The 22,922-nt window shown below is 50.9% G+C and overlaps 1 protein-coding gene across 1 annotated transcript in view; it reads left to right on the top strand.

Annotated features, from left to right (window-relative positions):
- Positions 1–4,531: 4,531 nt before the first annotated feature.
- The window catches only part of LOC137422164 (uncharacterized), a 32,375-nt gene continuing 13,984 nt past the window's right edge, over positions 4,532–22,922 (top strand). Inside the window, exons 1-3 of the mRNA XM_078772697.1 lie at positions 4,532–4,701; positions 7,096–7,250; positions 13,002–13,089. Coding sequence (XP_078628823.1) covers positions 4,564–4,701; positions 7,096–7,250; positions 13,002–13,089 — 381 coding nt within the window. The 5' untranslated portion in view covers positions 4,532–4,563. The remainder of the gene's footprint in view (positions 4,702–7,095; positions 7,251–13,001; positions 13,090–22,922) is intronic.

The following is a 22,922-nucleotide window of genomic DNA, read 5'->3' on the forward strand; positions in this document are numbered from 1 at the left end:
CCCGTTAACACGGCGGCAATTTATATCAAAAGCTCACCACACAAAAGCCACGCCTCTCAGGCGGGGCGTGGTATGCAAATCGAGTCCACCCGGGCAAGGCAAGTCCGGACACGTCCGGGCGAGTCCGGGCAAGTAACCGCCCGCCGGTTACGTCATCGGCCGGTGCAAGGTGATTGTGCCATGCTTCCGGTAACCGCTACATATGTATGTATGTATGTATGTATGTATGTATATATGTATATATGTATAGTATCTAAGATAACAAAGACAAATCCAGCCAGCAGTTGGGGACGAGACGACGCCCAGACAACTGGCATTGTACTGTGACCAGAGATTTTATGGATGCAACTTGGCAGCTCCAGGTCCTGTCAAATGTGAGTAATTGTAAAGAGCCATCGTTCTCCGGAAGGGGGAAAGGTAGAGCCAGGATAAAAAGACGACTTATGAGCCGATCGTCTCCTATCCGCCCCTCCCCTCTCTCCTCTCCGATCCTCCCCTCCCATCCACTCCCCTCTCCCCTCTCTCCGATCCTCCACTCCCCTCTCCCCTCTCTCCGATCCTCCCCTCCCCTCTCTCCTATCCTCTCCTCCCCTCTCTCCTATCCTCTCCTCCCCTCTCTCCTATCCTCTCCTCCCCTCTCTCCTATCCTCACCTCCCCTCTCTCCTATCCTCTCCTCTCTCCTATCGTCTCCGCTCTCCCCTCTCTCCTATCCTCCCCTCTCTCCTATCCTCTCCTCCCCTCTCTCCTATCCTCCCCTCCCCTCTCTCCTATCCTCCCCTCCCCTCTCTTCTATCCTCCCCTCCCCTCTCTCCCAGCCTCTCCTCTACTCTCTCCTATCCTCTCCTCTCCCCTCTCTCCTATCCTCTCCTCTCCTCTCTCTCCTATCCTCCCCTCCCCTCTCTCCTATCCTCCCCTCCCCTCTCTCCTATCCTCCCCTCTCTCCATCCTCCCCTCCCCCCATCCTCCCCTCCCCTCTCTCCTATCCTCCCCTCCCCTCTCTCCTATCCTCCCCTCCCCTCTCTCCTATCCTCCCCTCCCCTCTCTCCTATCCCCCTCCCTTCTCCTCTCTCCTATCCTCCCCTCCCCTCTCTCCTCTCTGATCCTCCCCTCCCCTCCACTCCCCTCTCCCCTCTCCTCCCCTCCCCTCTCTCAAATCCTCCCCACCCCTCTCTCCTATCCTCCCCTTCCCTCTCTCCTATCCTCTCCTCCCCTCTCTCCTATCCTCACCTCCCCTCTCTCCTCCCTCCTCTCCTCTCTCCTATCCTCTCCTCTCCCCTCTCTCCTATCCTCTCCTCTCTCTCCTATCCTCCCCTCCCCTCTCTCCTATCCTATCCTCCCCTCCCCTCTCGCCTATCCTCTCCTCTCCCCTCTCCTATCCTCCCCTCCCCTCTCTCCTATCCTCCCCTCCCCTCTCTCCTATCCTCCCCTCCCCTCTCTCCTATCCTCCCCTCCCCTCTCTCCTATCCTCCCCTCCCCTCTCTCCTATCCTCCCCTCCCCTCTCTCCTATCCTCCCCTCTCTCCATCCTCCCCTCCCCTCTCTCCTATCCTCCCCTCCCCTCTCTCCTATCCTCCCCTCCCCTCTCTCCTATCCTCCCCTCCCCTCTCTCCTATCCTGCCCTCCCCTCTCTCCTATCCTCCCCTCCCCCCTATCCTCCCCTCCCCTCTATCCTCCCCTCCCCTCTCTCCTATCCTCCCCTCCCCCCTATCCTCCCCTCCCCTCTATCCTCCCATCCCCTCTCTCCTATCCTCCCCTCCCCTCTCTCCTATCCTCCCCTCCCCTCTCTCCTATCCTCCCCTCCCCTCTCTCCTATCCTCCCCTCCCCTCTCTCCTATCCTCCCCTCCCCTCTCTCCTATCCTCCCCTCCCCTCTCTCCTATCCTCCCCTCTCTCCTATCCCCCTCCCTTCTCCTCTCTCCTATCCTCCCCTCCCCTCTCTCCTCTCCGATCCTCCCCTCCCCTCCACTCCCCTCTCCCCTCTCTCCTATCCTCCCCTCCCCTCTCTCAAATCCTCCCCACCCCTCTCTTCTATCCTCCCCTCCCCTCTCTCCTATCCTCCCCTCCCCTCTCTCCTATCCTCCCCGGCCCTCCCCTCTCTCCTATCCCCCTCCCTTCTCCTCTCTCCTATCCTCCCCTCCCCTCTATCCTCTCCGATCCCCCCCTCCCCTCCACTCCACTCCCCTCTCCCCTCTCTCCTCTCTCCTATCCTCCCCTCCCCTCTCTCAAAGCCTCCCCACCCCTCTCTCCTATCCTCCCCTTCCCTCTCTCCTATCCTCTCCTCCCCTCTCTCCCAGTCCCACCCCTCTCGTCGATCGCAATCCCACACCTCACCTCTCTCCCAGTCCCACTCCTCCCCTCTATCTCATTCCCTATCCTCCCCTTCCCTCTCTCCCAGTCCCACCCCTCCCTTTCTCCTATCCTCTCCTCTCTCCCAGTCTCACCCCTCCACTCTCTCCTATCCTTTCCTCCCTTTCCTCCCCTTCCGCCCAGTCCCTCCGCTCCCCTCCCTCCCAGTCTCACTCCTCCGCTCTCTCCCAATCTCACCCCTCCCCTCTCTCCTAGTCTCACGCCTCACCTCTCTCCTATCCTCTCTCCCTTCCTTCTCCCCACTCTCTCCCCCCCCCTCATTCCCCCCCCGCTCCCCTTCTATCCTCCCTCTCTCCTTCCCCCTCCTTCTCTCTCTCTTCCCCCATCCTCTCTCCCCCCGTCCTCTCTCCCCTACTCCTCTCTCTCTCTCTCTCCTCTCTCTCCTCTCTCCCCTGCTCCCATCCATCTCTCTCCCCCGCTCCTCTCTCTCCCCACTCCTCCCCCTCTCTCTCTCCCCTCTTCTCTCTCCCCCCACCCCTTCTCTCTCCCCTCTTCTCTCTCCCCCCACCTCTTGTCTCTCCCCCACCCCTTCTCTCTCCCCCCACCCCTTCTCTCTCCCCCCACCCCTTCTCTCTCCCCCCACCCCTTCTCTCTCCCCCCCACCCCTTCTCTCTCCCCCCACCCCTTCTCACTCCCCCCCACCCCTTCTCTCTCCCCCCACCCCTTCTCACTCCCCCCCACCCCTTCTCTCTCCCCCCCACCCCTTCCATCTCCCCCCACCCCTTCTCTCTCCTCCCCACCCCTTCTCTCTCCTCCCCACCCCTTCTCTCTCCTCCCCACCCCTTCTCTCCCCCCCACCCCTTCTCACTCCCCCCCACCCCTTCTCTCTCCTCCCCACCCCTTCTCTCCCCCCCCGCCCCTTCTTTCTCTCCCCCGCCCCTTCTCTCTCCCCCGCCCCTTCTCTCTCCCCCCTGCCCCCTCTCTCCCCCCCTGCCCCTCTCTCTCTCACCCTGCACCCCCCCTCTCTCCCCCTGCACCCCCCACCTCCTCTATCTCCCCCCCGCCCCTCTCTCCTCCGCCCCTCCCTCTCGCCTCCGCCCCTCCCTCTCCCCTCTGCCTCCTCCCTCTCCCCTCTGCCTCCTCCCTCTCTCCACCGCCTCCTCCCTCTCTCCACCATCTCCTTCCTCTCCCCTCCACTCCTCCCTCTCCCCTCCATCTCCTCTCCCTTCCATCTCCTCTCCCCTTCATTGCCTTCTCCCCTCCATCTCCTCTATGTCCTCTATTTCCTCTATCTCCTCCTCCTCTCTACCTCCTCTCTCTCTCCCCTCCATCTCCTCTCCCCTTCATTGCCTCTCTCCTCCATCTCCTCTCCCCTCCATCCCCTCTCTCCCTCCTCCATGTCCTCTACCTCCATCTCCTCTCTCCCCCCTCCATCTCCTCTCTCCCCCCTCCATCTCCTCTCTCCCCCCTCCATCTCCTCTCTCCTCCTCCATCTCCTCTCTCCACCCTCTATGACCTCTATCTCCCCTCTCATCTCTCTTCCCCTCTCTCTCTCTCTCTCACTCTCCCACTCCCACTCTCACTCTCACTCCCACTCTCTCTCTCTCTCATCCACTCTCTCTCTCATCCACTCTCTCTCTCATCCACTCTCTCTCTCATCCACTCTCTCTCTCTCATCCACTCTCTCTCTCTCATCCACTCTCTCTCTCATCCCCTCTCTCTCTCATCCCCTCTCTCTCTCATCCACTCTCTCCCTCTCATCCACTCTCTCTCTCATCCACTCTCTCTCTCTCTCATCCCCTCTCTCTCTCATCCCCTCTCTCTCTCTCATCCCCTCTCTCTCTCATCCCCTCTCTCTTTCTCATCCCCTCTCTCTCTCTATCTTTCTCTCACCCCCCCCCCCCTCTCTCTCTCATCCCCTCTCTCTCTCTCATCCCCTCTCTCTCTCTCATCCCCTCTCTCTCTCTCATCCCCTCTTTCTCTCATCCCCTCTTTTTCTCATCCCCTCTTTCTCTCATCCCCTCTTTCTCTCATCCCCTCTTTCTCTCATCCCCTCTTTCTCTCATCCCCTCTCTCTCTCATCCCCTCTTTCTCTCATCCCCTCTTTCTCTCATCCCCTCTCTCTCTCTCATCCCCCCCCCCCTCTCTCTCTCATCCCCTCTCTCTCTCTCATCCCCTCTCGCTCCCGCCTCCTCCTCCTGTGGCAAAGCAACGGCCCCACTCACGTGACTCACTGTGGGCACTCCCCATAATCAAGATGGCGTTCGATCAAGCCTCAGGGTCTCAACGGGGTTTGAGCGACTTCTGTGCTGAGCTCGGCCGTTTGGAGAAAGATCTTTGTGAGGATCCCGACGTGCCGGGTGCTGGAGCGACCTTCTGCCATGGCGTGGGCCTGGTGAGGTTACGTGGAACACTGGACGCAGCTTAAGGCCTAGCAGAGGTTGCTTCGGCTGGAATCGAAGGAGTGTGTAAAGGGCGATTTAGAATTTCACATAATAGATTATTTTTGTTTATCAATTTAATTATTATTTCGCATAAGTATCTGGGAGCTCCTGGGTGGTTGTAAGTGCTTTGTTTCAAACCAGTTGGCCAGGACTTTGTATATGCATAGCAGGGAGATTTGGGATAAAATTAAGTTTTTTGTTGTTTTATTTTTATTATATGTTGCATTGTATTCACATTATTATCAGCCTGTGTGCGTTTGTGTATGCCTGTACGTGTGTGTACTCCTGTACGTGTACTTGTGTGCGTGCTTGTACTCCTGTACGTGTACTCGTGTACTGATCTACGTGTACTCGTGTGCGTGCGTGTACTCCTGTACGTGTACTCGTGTGTGTACGTGCGTGTATTCCTGTATGTGTACTCGTGTGCGTGCGTGTATTCCTGTATTTGTACTCGTGTGCGTGCGTGTATTCCTGTATGTGTACTCGTGTGCGTGCGTGTACTCGTGTGCGTGTATTCCTGTGTGTACTCGTGTGCGTGCGTGTACTCGTGTGCGTGTATTCCTGTATGTGTACTCGTGTGCGTGCGTGTATTCCTGTATGTGTACTCGTGTGCGTGCGTGTATTCCTGTATGTGTACTCGTGTGCGTGCGTGTATTCCTGTATGTGTACTCGTGTGCGTGCGTGTACTCGTGTGCGTGCGCGTACTCGTGTGCGTGTATTCCTGTATGTGTACTCGTGTGCGTGCGTGTATTCCTGTATGTGTACTCGTGTGCGTGCGTGTATTCCTGTATGTGTACTCGTGTGCGTGCGTGTACTCGTGTGCGTGTATTCCTGTATGTGTACTCGTGTGCGTGCGTGTATTCCTGTATGTGTACTCGTGTGCGTGTGTGTACTCGTGTGCGTGTATTCCTGTACGTGCGTGTATTCCTGCACGTGTACTCATGTGCGTGCGTGTATTCCTGTACGTGTACTCGTGTGCATGCGTGTACTGTACTGATGTATGTGTACTCGTGTGCGTGCGTGTACTCCTGTACGTGTATTCCTGTACGTGCGTGTATTCCTGTACGTGTACTCGTGTGCGTGCGTGTACTCCTGTACGTGTACTCGTGTGCGTGTGTGTACTCGCTTGCATGTGGGTGCGGGCGTGTATGCACGTTGCATGCGTGTACTCAATTGTGTGTGCGGGCATGTACTCGAGTGCGAGTGAAGTCATGTACTTGCATGTGTGTGCGGTCGTGTACTCGCATATGTGTGTGGCCATGTACTCGTTTGCGGTTGTGTACTAGTGTACTCACGTGTGTGTGGTTGCGTCGTCGTGTGCATGAGTGAGCATTTACTCGTGTGTGTGTGTGTGTGTGTGTGTGTGTGTGTGTGTGTGTGTGCGTGTGTGTGCGTGTGTGTGTGTGTGTGTGTGTGTGTGTGTGTGTGTGTGTGTGTGTGTGTGTGTGTGCGCAAGCTTGTAGTCGTATGTGTTTGCGGCCGTGTGCGTGCGTGTAGTCATGTGTGTGTGTGTCCGTGTACATATGTGCGTGTGTGGGTGTGTACTTGCGTACATGATTGTACGGGTGTATACTTTTAAAGTATGTTTGCTTGTGATTAAACTTTTCCATCGATGTTGTATGTACATTGATTGATTGCTGACATAACGAGGATTGTTCTATACTCTGGTGATATTTAGAGGTTATCCATGATCTATTGATCTATAGGGAGGTTGAACAAAGGCTCCGCAGGTTGAGGAGGAGGTGATGTAGACATAAAAGAGATTCTAAAAAAAATCCAAATTCACCTGGAACAACTCACCTGATATGGAACATAGTGCAGGTGAGATATTAGCATCGTGAGGTGTCCGTGAATCAGTCAGTCAGTCAGTCTGTCTGTTTGTAAACTCTCGGATCTTCTTCTCTGAAACTACACGCACGATTTTGATGAATCTTGACCATAACCTTCATCGCCCGTGACGTACCAAAGTTTGTTCACAGTATTAAAAAGTCATGGTCTTAGGGGGTCTACCGGGGGTCAAAGTGGTCCAGGTTTCACCCCCCAAAATAAGTATTTGCTTCTTTCTCTGAAAATGCACACGTGATTTTGATGAAACTTGACCACATTGATGATTTTATGGGATTGAGGGTTGAAAGTGCCAGATGTTTAAAATGACACCATGACTAGTTATTGGTCCCACCCCACCCTCGCCCTCTGTTTTACTATCATGGGGAATACCGCGATGCTGATAATTGTATTTTATTCTTGTAAGAAGGTGAATTAAAGTAAGAAGAGGAAGGGCAAGGATTTCATTTGTAGACATTGGTAATAGATAGCACAAGTGATGTAGTTGCTTATCTTTTCAGGCACTTGTGCAGTTGCTGCATGGAGAGGGGAGGGAAAGTGGAAATCTCTCTGCATCAGCTCTTTCCATCTCCCTTGAAAAGTTGGTTGGAGTGCGACATGTTTTGGGCATCAAGAAACTAGGCCTCACTGATGCTCTGTTACAGAGGCTGACTTTGTAAGGTCCACTTGGCTTGCTCACTTCATATATTGCCTTGTATGCTTGTGTCAATTTCTGTTTTTTAAAACTTTATTTATTTTTAAAACTCGTGTTTGACCTGTGGTTGATGCTTTGTAATGAGAGCTAAATCTGCCATTGTGAATTTTTTTGGGGGGAAGATTCATAGAAGGGTTTACAAAAAAGTGCTTGTTTCAAGGTAAAATACAAATACCTTTGGAGAAATTGCAAAATGCATACAATAACAAAGATTCCTCCCTTTTATGATTCAAAGATTGAAGCAAGTTTTTTTTGCTTTTGTAAAGAGTCGAGGCTCACGGAAGAGTTTGAACATAGAATGGATCAGGACGCAACAGAACAAAATGAACAGGAACAGGAGGAGGGGGCGTGGGCTCAACAGCACGGTCGAGGAACAAAAAAAGGAGAGACTTTGAAGATGAGTGATGCAAAGAAGGATGAGGACTAGTGGAGGACACTGGGGATGGACAAGGTGGATACAGAAGCAAACTCTCAGAAAGGAAAACAGGATATCTAGAAAGAGGTGGGCTTGGGGCGAGTTTGTGGTGGTAGAAAATATCATGATTTTGGATGGAGGGTGATCTGAGATGGTGGTGAGCAGCTGCCTTGAAGACCTGGATCGAAGAATGAGATTGAAGGCAATGTGGAGGTTGTTGTTGTTGTTGTATAGCCCCAGACAGTTCTCTTGAACAAGCACGCGGCAGGGAGACGGCCGATTGATCTCGCAGGAGTGACCCAGGGATCCCCCACATCCAGGATGGTGTACCCCTGCCTTCACAAAGCTGACAGATTTAGAGAGAAAGACAGAGACAAGAGGGAAAGGGCCGATCCAATGGGACTGATCGGTACTGTGACCGCGCTGCCCTGACGAATCCGGGCAGCAGGGAAGAATGGGGAAGATTTGACCCCCGACTTGTGTTGGGGGATACAACCACCACAAAGAGGCGTCCCTGATAGATGTTGAGGTTTTCACAGCATCAATATGAGAAAAGTGTGAGGCAGGGGCGCCAGCCCGGAGGAGAGAGCATTACTCCATCAACATGCAGATTAAGGGCTTGTAGGTGGACAAGAGTTCAGGTGGGCCAAAGAAGGTCTTTCCACGATGGAGGATGCCCATTCGGCGATTGGCTTTGTAGGTGTGGTTTGTCCAAGAATGATCATGGTCTTGCACATATTGAGTCAACTAAAATATTGGTCGGTGACGTTTCCTGCTGTTCATTATTGATCAGTAATATGGACCGTACACAACAATCTGAGATTATGTTGACTTTATTTTGAAGACCAGACGTTTACTTTTTTAACAAAGTCCACTGCAGATTTTTAAGCTTGTACTGTTTGTTACTTCCATCAGCGATGGGTCGTGGGAGCTGAACGTTTGCTAATGCATCATGTGGATCACTTTCCCGTGTTATTGTGAAAATGCATTGAACACAATGATATGACGGGCGCAAAAACGTTTTACAAACAAGATAGGTTATTTTACAACTAAGATAGTTTATAGTTTACAAACAAGGTTCAAAACATGCCAAAGTTTTTTTTTTATTTAGTTTTCATGATATATTGGATGTTCTCATTCCGAGAACATTTTGAACACTCCAGGTAATCAAAAACATTAAAAGGACACGATTGTAGCACACAAATAAAATCTTAACTTTTGCTTCAAGGGAATAATACAATCGGTAGTACTTCCAGATAACCTAAACTTTGATACACGTAAAAGTATATCTGAAGAAATTTGATATAGTCGTGGCCAAAAATATTGGCACCTCTGCCCTTTTTTCAAATAACTCACAATTTTCTCTAAAAATAAGTTGAAATTGACAAAATATTTGGTCTCCACAATTCTTTATTTCATTATTGATATTACAGAACCTTTGTTTTTGATTCAGAACTCAATATATCCTTTTAAATCAGAAAAAAAAAAAAAAATGGCATTGACAAAATTATTGACACCCTAGACTTAATATTTGGTGTCACAGCCTTTGGACAAATTAATTGCAGTCAACCGCTTCCTATATCCATGAATGAGCTTCCTACACCTCTCTACTGGCAGTTTGGTGCACTCTTCTTCTGCAAACTGCTCCAGTTCTCCCAGATTTGAAGGGTGCCTTCTCCCAACTGCTGTTTTCAGATCTCCCCACAGGTGTTCAATGGGATTTAGATATGGACTTATTTCTGGCCACTTCAGAACAGTCCAGCGTTTTGTCTTGAACCATTACTGGGTGCCTTTTGAAGTGTGTTTGGGGTCATTTCCCTGCTGCAAGACCCATGACCTTCGACGGAGACCCAGCTTTCTGACACTGGGTTGAACATTGCGCTCCAAAATGCCTTGGTAATCTCTTGATTTCATGATGCCATTCACACATTCAAGACACCCAGTGCCAGAGGAAGCACAGCAACCCCAAAACATCACTGAACCTCCTCCATGTTTCACTGTAGGGAAGGTGTTCTTTTCTTTGAAGGCTTCATTTTGTTTTCTGTAAACATAGAGATGATGTGCTTTACCAAAAAGCTCTAATTTGGTCTCATCTGTCCACAGGACATCTCCCAGAAGGATTTTGGCTTGTTCAGGTGTGTTTTGGAAAACTCTAGTCAGGCTTTCTTAAGTCTCTCTCTCAACAGTAGTGGGGTCCTCCTGGGTATCCTACCATAGAACCCCCTTTCATTCAGTTGGCGACAGATGGTGCGATTTGAAAATGTCGTACATTGTGTCTGAAGGTCAGCTTGAATCTGTTTGTCAGTTGATCGAGGTGCTTTCTCCACCATTCGAGCAATCCTTCGCTGCAATCTTCGATCAAGTGCTCTCTTGCGGCCACATCCAGGGAGATTGGCTACAGTGCCATGGGCCTTAAACTTCCTGATAACATTGTGTACGAGAGACACAGGAACATCAAGTTCTTTTTACTCTTTTTACAGAGGATATTACAAGTGCTAATCACGAGCCAATAATGATGACCGGGAAAGTATAGCCCCTGCAAATTGTTGATTTTATCTGTGGTGCATTCTGAGCATTTAATCCAACGGCCTCTGCCACGTTTCTTTGAAATAATATAACGAATTAAAGGAAGCACCTTCAATTTCAAGCTTTTTTTTGTTGCCAAAATGTATTATTGCCTGAAAACCCAGATGTAAACATGCAATTCATACCTTTATTGTTACTTCTACTTTTCATCCGAATTCTTCAAGATCTATAAACATGCAAACCCCCTCCTTCACGATACACTTCAGCAGCCTTACCTTTCCTCCTGTCTTTATCCCCTCCACCTCTCCAAAATGCACAATGGTAGGTCCATAGATAAGCTTGTCCAGGGGCCCATCCCTCTGATTCCCCATTTCTTTATTTTTTTTTCCTCTTCCTCGTGCTCTGTAGCCATGCAAACAATAAATGTTTGGGGAAGTTGTTGCCACAAGAGGATCGAGTAAAACTGAAAATGACGACCTGGACAGCATTTGCTCAAGTACCACAATAGCACTGCTTACATGGAAACCACCATGTTGCTAAGCGGTGCCGAGCCCCCTGTCGAGCCCCCTGTTCCGTTGGAGTGTTTGCTTGAGCGCTTTGATTCAAGCAGGCGACTTGGCAAGCAATAGCAAGCTGTTTGCCGATAGACCTTCCCTGGTGTTGGTTATAGCATAGCCATGATGGGCTGAATGGCCACCTCCTGCGACAATTTATTTGTTACATAGATGGAAACATAAATGATGTTCACCTCCTGCATTAATCCTTTCCAGAATTTATAATATATCCAGTTGGTCTGAATGGATAAACACCAGAGGCCTTTTTACAGAGGATTAGGATCAGCTCGCTGTCCGGGCAGATGATGCCTGCGGTCCGGACTGATGATGCCTGCGGTCCGGACCGATGATGCCTGCTGTCCGGGCCGATGATGCCTGCGGTCCGGACCGATGATGCCTGCGGTCCGAACCGATGATGCCTGCGGTCCGGACCGATGATGCCTGCGGTCCGGACCGATGATGCCTGCGGTCCGGACCGATGATGTCTGCGGTCCGAACCGATGATGCCTGCGGTCCGGACCGATGATGCCTACGGTCCGGACCGATGATGCCTGCGGTCCGGACCGATGATGCCTGCGGTCCGGACCGATGATGCCTGCTGTCCGGGCCAATGATGCCTGCTGTCCGGACCGATGATGCCTGCGGTCCGAACCGATGATGCCTGCGGTCCGGACCGATGATGCCTGCGGTCCGGACCGATGATGCCTGCGGTCCGGACCGATGATGCCTGCGGTCCGGACCGATAATGCCTGCGGTCCGGACCGATGATGCCTGCTGTCCGGGCCGATGATGCCTGCGGTCCGGACCGATGATGCCTGCTGTCCGGGCCGATGATGCCTGCTGTCCGGACCGATGATGCCTGCGGTCCGAACCGATGATGCCTGCGGTCCGGACCGATGATGCCTGCTGTCCGGGCCGATGATGCCTGCTGTCCGGGCCGATGATGCCTGCTGTCCGGACCGATGATGCCTGCGGTCCGAACCGATGATGCCTGCGGTCCGGACCGATGATGCCTGCGGTCCGGACCGATGATGCCTGCGGTCCGAACCGATGATGACTGCGGTCCGGACCGATGACGCCTGCGGTCCGAACCGATGACGCCTGCGGTCCGGACCGATGATGCCTGCGGTCCGGACCGATGATGCCTGCGGTCCGGACCGATGATGCCTGCGGTCCGGACCGATGATGCCTGCGGTCCGGACCGATGATGCCTGCAGTCCGGACCAATGATGCCTGCGGTCCGGACCGATGATGCCTGCGGTCCGAACCGATGATGCCTGCGGTCCGGACCAATGATGCCTGCGGTCCGGACCGATGATGCCTTTTTCTTTTCTTAACTGTAATTAACTTCAGGTATTCTTGTACTTCTGTATACATAAGGTGTTTCCCTTTCTTCCCCTTGGCACTTTGGTTTCATCATCCTCCCCTTGCACCCATGACCCATGAATACTGCAAATAAAGATTATTAACGTCTCACCTCCAGCATATCGTTGTGAAAACAACTGGAATGGTCAAGCAATCAACCAAAATTTAGATGTGTGTCGTAAAAGTTTTGGACGGCATAAATTCACCTTTCCTGAATGGAAACAAAATGGCGAATGGTGCTAACACTGATATTGCTTGTGCTCCCTTTCAGTGACAAACGTGATGTCACTTCCCTAAACTTGATGTCACTTCCAGTGTGACAGATAAATAAATACAATTGGGCTTTTGTATATGTAGGTTTTTTTTTTAGCCCTTCCACTTTGGGATTCTCCACCTACCCCTTCACCTACACTTCAACAGCCTTACTTTTCCTTACTCTTACCTTTATTTGCTTTAATCCCGATTCCCAACCCTCTTTTTATTGCTTTTAAATTTTATTTTACAGAATTGAAGGCTAATGGAAATATTGCCACACAAATCATGTGCACACATGCAGACAAGAATGTTAGACAACACTGTACTGAACTTTTTAAACACCAAACACGCACTGGGTGCTGGTGACGCCATCTTGTGACATCACGTAACTTTGCCCTTTTTATATTTGATATATTTGGAAGGCTGAACACTTGTTCCCTGTAAATGTCAATAACTCAGCTTACTTTTTTCCATATTCGTATGTTGTCATGATACTGGTTTACATTGTCTAGCCTAAGCCTTTATTATAAGTTGTTGGTTGCAGTTCTGTTGGTTGCAGGCTGTTGGTTGCAGTTGATATGCCTGTTCTGCCTGCAGAAGCTGCTTTGAGCATCTGCTGGTTCTATCAGACCCAGACAATGTGACACTGAGTAAAGAAGCACAACATTTTTGTTCACACATCAAGGTACCTCTTCTTTATTTGTCTCTTTCTCAATCTTACCTTTCCCAAAAATTGCCAATGTTCTCTCATGCCTTCCCCATTCTTAGTTTCAGTTGGAAATTATATTTACCCTTTCTGTTGGTCATCCCAAATCTCAGTTCACCTACTTAATTGCCACTGGCATATTTGATTGTCGCATTATGCACAGATCTGTTCAGCATGTCGGTCTACTAAAATGTCCTTTTGGAATTTGCGATAGGGCACGTGGTTTGGCAGATATCGTTAATTAAACGAAAAAAAAAAAAAAAAGGATATCTCTTGAATCGCTAGTACCTCAGACCGTGAGTTGGTAATTATATAATTCACACAGTGCAATACGTGCAGGCTGCTCCACGGAGCGACCTTGCGGTCATACCACGGAGCACGGCCACGGAGCGACCTTGCGGGTGACATAGTCACAATTTCGGTCTTCGAGGCCGGCCGATAGGCACAGTGTGACCGGAAGGGACGAGGTTCTCCTGACCACGTGGCCCTCGACTTGGTGGGGTTTGTCCGCACAATGTGGGCGCTTTCAGGATGAACTTTAGCCGGGGAGCGTTTGGGCGCCCCGGTCTGATACTGCCGCCCACGCGCAGAACAACTTGTGAGTGCACATGGGTCCCGGCGGTCCCACTGACCTAGCGCTACCATGTTTAGACAGCGAACTCCGTCCCCGGGCACCACGTCTGACTCTCTTATTCAGTGAGACATGGCGACGTGGGCACGGTAGGACACCCGCGGAGCCCCGGCGGACCAGGGACGCGTGAGCCTACGCGTTAGCGTGCTACGGCGGAATCAACGGCTTCGGCCACGGCCGGGCCGATAATCGGCCCGGTCGCGCCGGGAATGAACTGGTTCAACGCCCGCGCTGGAGAGGTCGCGGGCGACTGAGATGCATTAACAAATTAATTAATTAATTTGAGACGTCCAATTTCTAGTGTTTGGAAATTTGGAAGAGCTTGACCCTAGCCTTTCCCTTGCGAGGGCAAGGAGGAACTTAACACTTGACACTTAAGCTTAGTTTGAAGTACCCCATGCCAGCGCTCACGGTGGGATGGCAGGGCAACCCGAAGGGACGAGGTTCTCCTGACCACGTGGCCCTCGATCTGGGAAGCGAGAGGCGTTCCATTAGTGGACGCGCCCCTCACGCCCGACTTTTGGGCGGCCCCGGCAGGCCGTTTGTTTTGACGTTCCGTGACAGGCCCCGCACCCCCACCTCCGGGCCGACCGGGCGACCGGAATGAATCCCGGTGTCCCGATCCGAACCTTCAGAGCGGGCCGGCTGGGGAGTGCCTGGCACCCCGTACCTGCACTTTCCGTCCCTGCGGTCCCAAATACCGGAACCACCCAAATACCACTTCCCTATTGATTCTTCTTTTTTTGCAATTGTTTTTATGTTTTGCTATGCATTATGTTTTGCACTCTGTCAAAGCGTCTTTGGGCTTCCTGAAAAGCGCTATATAAAATAAATGCATTATTATTATTATTATTATTATTTGACAACATGAGGTGCGGCCTACATCTAGGCAAGGCCGCGTGACGTCATCGCGCTTTCACCTTAAAAGACTTATTTGATATAAGTTAATATTTTGATATAAGCCTTAGAAAGCCAACCCTATAGAAGTCAATACTTCCAACGACACAGGCGCGCATTCGTGCCGCGTGACGTGGTGACGTCATCGCGCTTTCACCTTAAAAGATTTATTTTATACAAGTTAATATTTTGATATAAGCCTTAGAAAACCAACCCTATAGAAGTCAATACCTCCAACGACATATCCACACATACACACACACACATATCCCCCCACCCCTAACACACACACACATGCACACAGCCATTTTTAGGGTGACATAGTCACAATTTCGGTCTTCGAGGCCGGCCGATAGGCACAGTGTGACCAGAAGGGACGAGGTTCTCCTGACCACGTGGCCCTCAACTTGGTGGGGTTTGTCCGCACAATGTGGGCGCTTCCAGGATAACTTTAGCCGGGGAGCGTTTGGGCGCCCCGGTCTGATACTGCCGCCCACGCGCAGAACAACGTGTGAGTGCACGTGGGTCCCGGCGGTCCCACTGGCCTAGCGCTACCATGTTTAGACAGCGAACTCCGTCCCCGGGCACCGGCACCTACTCCCGGAAGTTTGAGAGATCAGCAGTGCCGGGCACGGTAGGACACCCGCGGAGCCCCGGCGGACCGGGGACGCGCGAGCCTACGCGTTAGCATGCTACGGCGGAATCATCGGCTTCGGCCACGGCCGGGCCGATACTCGGCCCGGTTGCCCGGAAATGAACTGGTTCGACGCCCACGCTAGAGTGGTCGCGGGCGACTGAGATGTATTAACAAATTAGTTAATTAATTTGAGACGTCCGATTTCTAGTGTTTGGAAATTTGGAAGAGCTTGACCCTAGCCTTTCCCTTGCGAGGGCAAGGAGGAACTTAACACTTGACACTTAAGCTTAGTTTGAAGTACACCCTGCCAGCGCTCACGGTGGGACGGCAGGGCAACCAGAAGGGACGAGGTTCTCCTGACCACGTGGCCCTCGATCTGGGAAGCGAGAGGCGTTCCATTAGTGGACGCGCCCCTCACGCCCGACTTTTGGGCGGCCCCGGCAGGCCGTTTGTTTTGACGTTCCGTGACAGGCCCCGCACCCCCACCTCCGGGCCGACCGGGCGACCGGAATGAATCCCGGTGTCCCGATCCGAACCTTCAGAGCGGGCCGGCTGGGGAGTGACTGGCACCCCGTACCTGCACTTTCCGTCCCTGCGGCCCAAATACCGGAACCACCCGAATACCACTTTATTCGACAAAATGAGGTGCGGCCTACATCTAGGCAAGGCCGCGTGACGTCATCGCGCTTTCACCTTAAAATACTTATTTGATATAAGTTAATATTTTGATATAAGCCTTAGAAAACCAACCCTATAGAAGTCAAATGGTCCAATAAAGGGTGATGGGAGGGCGATGGGAGGGGGATGGGAGGGCGATGGGAGGGGGATGGGAGGGTGATGGGAGGGTGATGGGAGGGGGATGGGAGGGTGATGGGAGGGGGATGGGAGGGTGATGGCAGGGTGATGGCAGGGTGATGGCAGGGTTATGGGAGGGTGATGGCAGGGTGATGGCAGGGTGATGGGGGAGGGTGATGGGAGGGTGATGGGGCAGGGTGATGGGAGGGTGATGGCAGGGTGATGGGGGAGGGTGATGGCAGGGTGATGGGAGGGGGATGGCAGGGTGATGGGAGGGTGATGGCAGGGGGATGGGAGGGGGGTGGGAGGGTGATGGCAGGGTGATGGGAGGGTGATGGGAAGGTGATGGGTGATTTATTTGATATAAGTTAATATTTTGATATAAGCCTTAGAAAACCAACCCTATAGAAGTCAATACCTCCAACGATACAGGCGCGCATTCGTGCCGCGTGACGTGGTGACGTCATCGCGCTTTCACCTTAAAAGACTTATTTGATATAAGTTAATATTTTGATATAAGCCTTAGAAAACCAACCCTGTAGAAGAACCCGGTGCAATAATCGAAAGCCGATTCAAAATGGCCCCTCGCTACGATTTTCCACGATCACATTTTATTTTTACGTACTTCAAATCGACGGATTTTTACCAAATAAAATACCCCACTCAATGCACTGATGTCGTTTTTGCGGCAGAAGTGAAAACAGATTCTAATTTGGAAATAAAACGAAGGCGTGCACAATGTAACAAAATCTCCTCCGGATCCAAAGTCGTGCCGCGGAACGTGGTGACGTCACTGCGTTTACAGGCTTAACCGGCAATTTTATATAATAATAATAATAATAATAATGCATTTATTTTATACTAGGGCATGCCCGTACGTGGGTGCCCATTCCTTGCCAAAAAAAAAAAAAAACGCTACCCGTACGCTCTACCCCGCCCGTACGCCCGTACGCCCGTAAACAAAAAAAACAACGCTCTTCGCTTCCGCCCTTCGCTCTGGGAGAAATAATGCGCATAAGAAATCGAGAAATTGTTTTTTTCTCCGGAAGAAATCGAATTACGAACCGTAATGGCGCACGCGCTCGGCTCGGCTCGCAACAACGCGTTCTGTGATTGGCTGCCGGAAGTGAAGTCTTCACTGTCCGGAAGGTCGCAAATCGCAGTTACGATGAATCGCAAATTAGTTTTAATTAGTTTTAAAACATAGTTTAACGCCAACATAGTTTGCCAACGTGAAATAAATGAATACGCTCTCAAATGTGCCGTCCGAGGCAGAGTCTGTTCGGCACGTTCGGCACACGTGATAGCTCGCTGCTCTCTGATTGGTTGAATCGTTTTTTGGACATAGCTCGGTAACTACCTGTCCGATTAATATGAAACCTTGAAAAGGCACATCCTCGGGTCCCCAGCAATATACCTGGCAAGTTTCAAGTATATCGGACCCGTGGTTGTCGAGAAACAGCGGTCACAGACAAACAAACAAACACACACACAGACACACAGACACACACACACACACACACACAGAGATTGCTGGAATTATAGATAGATAGCGCTTTTCAGGAAGCCCAAAGACGCTTTGACAGAGTGCAAAACATAATGCATAGCAAAACATAAAAACAATTGCAAAAAAAGAAGAATCAATAGGGAAATATTCAAAGCACAAAGGAGGGAGAAGGAGAGGAGATAGTCAGGGGTTAGATGCTGTGGGTTAAATGTTGAATGCAGTGTTGAACAGGTGTATAATATAACTCATATACTCATATAACTATACTCATATACAGGAACAGTATATAAGTTAATATTTTGAATAACTCGGTCAATACCAGTCCGAATTTCGCCAAATAAAGGTTCCCGTTATCCACAGACACCCCTGTATCCTCCTAGAGGCGAAGTCAGGATGAATTTCGCAAAAAATAAAGTCCTTCGGCGACGAAAATTTAGCATGGGGTTTTCCTATGTAAATTTACCCTGAAGTAATTTTACCGAAAATCCTGGAAATTTCGCGGGGCCAGTTTCTGTCGAGTGTTAAGACGTACTAGCGACTGCGAAATCCGGAATCAGAATTAAAATCCGAGCCTCCGTTAGTTCTAAGGGCCCCCCACAACAAATCGCATATATTTCTAATGAAAAAAACTCCGGAGTTCCTAAATCCCAACTCCCATGCCATCCGATGTCAATCCATATATTCACACCTCGCTACGAACGTTATGCATCTAATGATAAGCATAAGAACCATCAAAAAATATTTTAAAACCACTTTATTGGACAAAATGAGGTGCGGCCTAGCATCTAGTCAAGACCAAGTCACCCAGGCCGACCACGCATCCCGACACCAAATTCCTCATCGACGATAACTAAACAATATATTATATGACTCGCACCGTACATACCTCCTTCTAGTTCTTGTTCTTGTCTTGATATACTCACTCAGACTCACCCTATCACGACTGAATCCTCTCAGCTCTTCCAAATGGCGTCTGCTCCGCCTCGTGTCCAGTCCAACTCCGAACTCTTCTTCTTCGAAAGACCTTCGACACTCGTGGCGGGGGCGTGATGACGTCACTGCGCTTCAGTCTTAGAAAACTAATTTTTATATAAGTTAATATTTTCAATAACTCCTAGAGGCGAAGTCGGGATGAATTTCGCAATAAAAAATGAAGTCCTTCGGCGACGGAAATTTAACCCGGTGTTTTCCTATGTAACTTTACCCTGAGGTAATTTTACCAAAAATCCCCGAAATTTCACGGGTCCAGCCCTATTGAGCGCCTCCGGCCTCTCAAGTCCCTTCACAGAGTCGGGCTAGAGTCAAGCTCAAAAGGGTTTTCTTTCCCCACTGATTCCACCAAGCCCGTTCCCTTGGCTGTGGGTTCGCTGGATAGTAGATAGGGACAGTGGGAATCTCGTTCATCCCTTCATGCGCGTCACTGGTTAGATGACGAAATGAACGAATTTCATTCATTTTCGCTGCATGATTTTTAGGGTGACATAGTCACTATTTCGGTCTTCGAGGCCGGCCGATAGGCACAGTGTGACCAGAAGGGACGAGGTTCTCCTGACCACGTGGCCCTCGACTTGGTGGGGTTTGTCCGCACAATGTGGGCGCTTCCAGGATAACTTTAGCCGGGGAGCGTTTGGGCGCCCCGGTCTGATACTGCCGCCCACGCGCAGAACAACGTGTGAGTGCACGTGGGTCCCGGCGGTCCCACTGGCCTAGCGCTACCATGTTTAGACAGCGAACTCCGTCCCCGGGCACCGGCACCTACTCCGGGAAGTTTGAGAGATCAGCGGTGCCGGGCACGGTAGGACACCCGCGGAGCCCCGGCGGACCAGGGACGCGCGAGCCTACACGTTAGCGTGCTACGGCGGAATCAACGGCTTCGGCCACGGCCGGGCCGATACTCGGCCCGGTCGCCCGGAAATGAACTGGTTCGACGCCCGCGCTAGAGAGGTCGCGGGCGACTGAGATGTATTAACAAATAATTAATTAATTTGAGACGTCCGATTTTGAGACGTCCGAATCAACGAGGCGAGGCATGACACACATGTGTCTCAGCATACCTCAGATCAAGTTTGAAAACTAGCATCAACCGTGCATAAATTTGCATATTCGATCATTTTTGACAAAGTTATGGCACTTTGAACTTTGGTAGGGGACATGTATTGCAGCGCAATACTCAGAATCCTTGAGCAGAATGCAACATATATATACACATCGATCATTGATCGTGAACCGGAAAATATAATAAACTAGCAGAAGTACCCGGCATTGCCGGGCGGGGGAGGGGAGGGGAGGGGAACGGGGGGGGGAGGGGAGGGGAGGGGAACGGGGGGGGAGGGGAGAAGAGTGGGAAGGGGAGGGGGAGAGGGGAGAAGAGGGGGGGATGTGAGGGATGGGAGGGGTGGGAGGGGAGGGGCCGGAGGGGGGAGGGGAGGGTGGGAAGGGAGGGGGGAAGGGGGGAATGGGGGGAGGGGAGAGGGAAGAGGGGGGGGATGGGGAGGGTGAGGGATGGGAGGGGGTGGGAGGGGGGAGGGGGGGACCCGGCAGAAGTACCCGGCATTGCTGGGCGGGGGAGGGGGGAGGGGAGGGGAACGGGGGGGGGGAGGGGAGAAGAGGGGGGAGGGAGGGGGAAAAGGGAGGGGGAGGGGAGGGGGAAAAGGGAGGGGGTAGGGTGGAGGGGGAAGGGAGGGGGAGGGAAGGGGATGGCCAGTCAACAATGACGTTGCAGTTCTCATGGTCGGAGAGCAGCACAACAATCGGACATAGTCCTGCATATTCGCAACAGCACGAAGCGGATTTTGGAGACTCACCGATCCTGTGACGTCCTCCAGTACCGGCGTTGCCGGGCGGGGGAAGGGAGACCCGTACATTCCCAACCCGTACATTCGCCCTCTCGACTCAAGCTCACTCGGACAAAAGCCTCGCACAAATTACACCGTGAAGGCCCAATGGTCATGTCTATGCCACAAATCACGGGCGCACTGAATTGAAAATATATAGAACGCTCATACTCCGTGAAAAGTGAAGCCGCCGTGTCGCCATCTTGGTCAGCACGACTCGACCAACTCGCTTCGCGGATCTCGTTTTGTGCGGCAAGAAACTGCTCCAATCGGTTACGGAAGGGTTGTGGAAAGACGTTTCACAGCTGTTTCAAAGACATTTAATTCATATCGCACAAAATCGATACAAAACACGATCGCATAAAAGGTGAAGTGACGTGTGACGGGATGGAACATCACGTGATCGCTCTGAGCGAATCAGTCTGGCGGCGGGAATGGAACATCACGTGATCGCTCTGAGCGAATCAGCGAGCTGCTCTGGAACCGGCTGAGATTAGCGGGTACTTCGCTGAAATGCGCTGAGGTAAATATGAATAAAAAATATGGATCGTCAAATATTTTGGGTTAGGCCATGTTCGTCCCAGGCTCAATGGCCATGTCTATGTCAAATATCAAGCACGTAAGCCTCTCCGTTTAGGAGTCTATCGGTAACATTACACACACACACACAAACTGTGTTTTATATATATAGATTACTGATATTTAGCGACTCGAAAGGTTCTTTATCAACAACTTTTTTTGTCGTGCTTCTGCTGACCTGTCTGCAAGGTGTATAAATCGAAGTCCCAAGTGCGAATCACAGGTGAGCCCGTCCTGAGGTAATTAGCGATTGGGAACGATTCAGAACCTGTGGATAAATAACCCTTGGTAATTTCCCCAACAGTTTTCCAGACGACAGACTGCCGGTAGGGGACATGTATTGCAACGCAATACTCAGAATGCTTGTTCCACATCATCTCCATCCTCTTCAATGCTCTTTGTCCAGAAGTCAACACATCCTTTCTGAAGTGTCCTTGACGCAATGAACCTAACACAGAGGCCTTGTTTCTGAAGTGTCAATGCAGTAGACATAGCTGTGGTAACCTCCTGAGCAGAAGCAAAAAGTCTTCCCTGAGCTTGTTTTTAATTTTCATTAATAAGTGGCATGAATCCAGTGATTTTTTTTGGGGGGTTGAGATATCATGTCTTTGGTACTATGTCATGGTATCATGTCCTTGGTACTATATGCCATCCATATAATAATAGCGTAAGGACTCGACTTTGTTATCCCTTTTACGCCGCACCCAGTGACCCGATGCCCACGGCACTAATGGATTTACGATCTATGAACCGCGCTCTTTGTTTATCACATACAGCCATACTCGAAAAATCTGAATTAGCCGACGTTGGGGCCCAAAAGCATCCGATTAACTGCCGATACAACGCCATCTTACGACGCCATCTTATTGGCGTCTGCTGGGTGAAGGCGAAGCAAGCCGTCCGCTGATTGGACAGGCGAAGGCGAAAGCAAGCCGTCCACTGAGTGGACAATCCAGAGCATGCATTTGTGCCGGTGTCGGCGATCGTTGTTCATATACGCACTCTTCATTCTCATCTTTCTTCCTAACTCTTACTCGGACAAGCAAATCCCCTATGCCATCCATAATGGTGCACTCTATCCATACACCACATCCTCCCTTCCGTGGATGTTCCACGGGTTTCGGCTAGTTATTTTGATTCCTGAAACCAAACAAATAGTGTGATAAACTTAATATTTACCAAACTGGTCAATAAATAATGAGACGGTATAAAATATTGTGATCATGTTGACCTTTTAGTTAAGCAGATACAAATGGGGTGACGGAACCTTTGGAATGCATTTTTTAATTTTATTATTCAGGATATGCAGCTTGGTCTCAGGCACCACCGACAGAACACCTTGTCTACTGACAAGGATCGGGTCTGACATTTCGGTCACCGAGTGATCTGCAACAAGGACTATGCAGACGATGTTCCCCGGGGATTAATATATCCTCAAGGGAGGAGAGCTGTCTCCACAGGGCATTACCATAAACCACCACCCAAAGGGGGCTGTGTACAATGATCACATTTATTTGCATAAGTTCACATTCATGCCAGTACATTGGAAGGGAAAATGGGGTAGGGGTTACGCTCCTTCAGTCACATCACAGTTGTTTTAATCAGTTCGTCATCGACGATTTGGAAGGCATGCAGGTGGGAATTCAAATGTCGAAACAGGTAATACTCAAGGACGCGTCCTGGCTGTGTAGGGGATGTTCCAGTTTCTCAAAGTTACAGTTACAAATGGCATTCTGTACAATGTGGGTCCTGCATACCTGCTTGTTGTGAAGGACGGGCACACCTTTGGTCAACATCCCTTGGGGTTTGTTCTTTTTGGCCTGCTGCAATTTTTGCCTGAGGCTGCCTTCCCCTTTGATTGCAGTTTTGAGAGGCATATACTCAATCAGCAGGATTATCTTGGCATCCCAAAAATCTGACGCCATGATTTTG

The sequence above is a fragment of the Myxine glutinosa genome, chromosome 2, assembly GCF_964187855.1.
Source record: "Myxine glutinosa chromosome 2, kmMyxGlut1.1, whole genome shotgun sequence".
NCBI lineage: Eukaryota > Metazoa > Chordata > Myxini > Myxiniformes > Myxinidae > Myxine > Myxine glutinosa.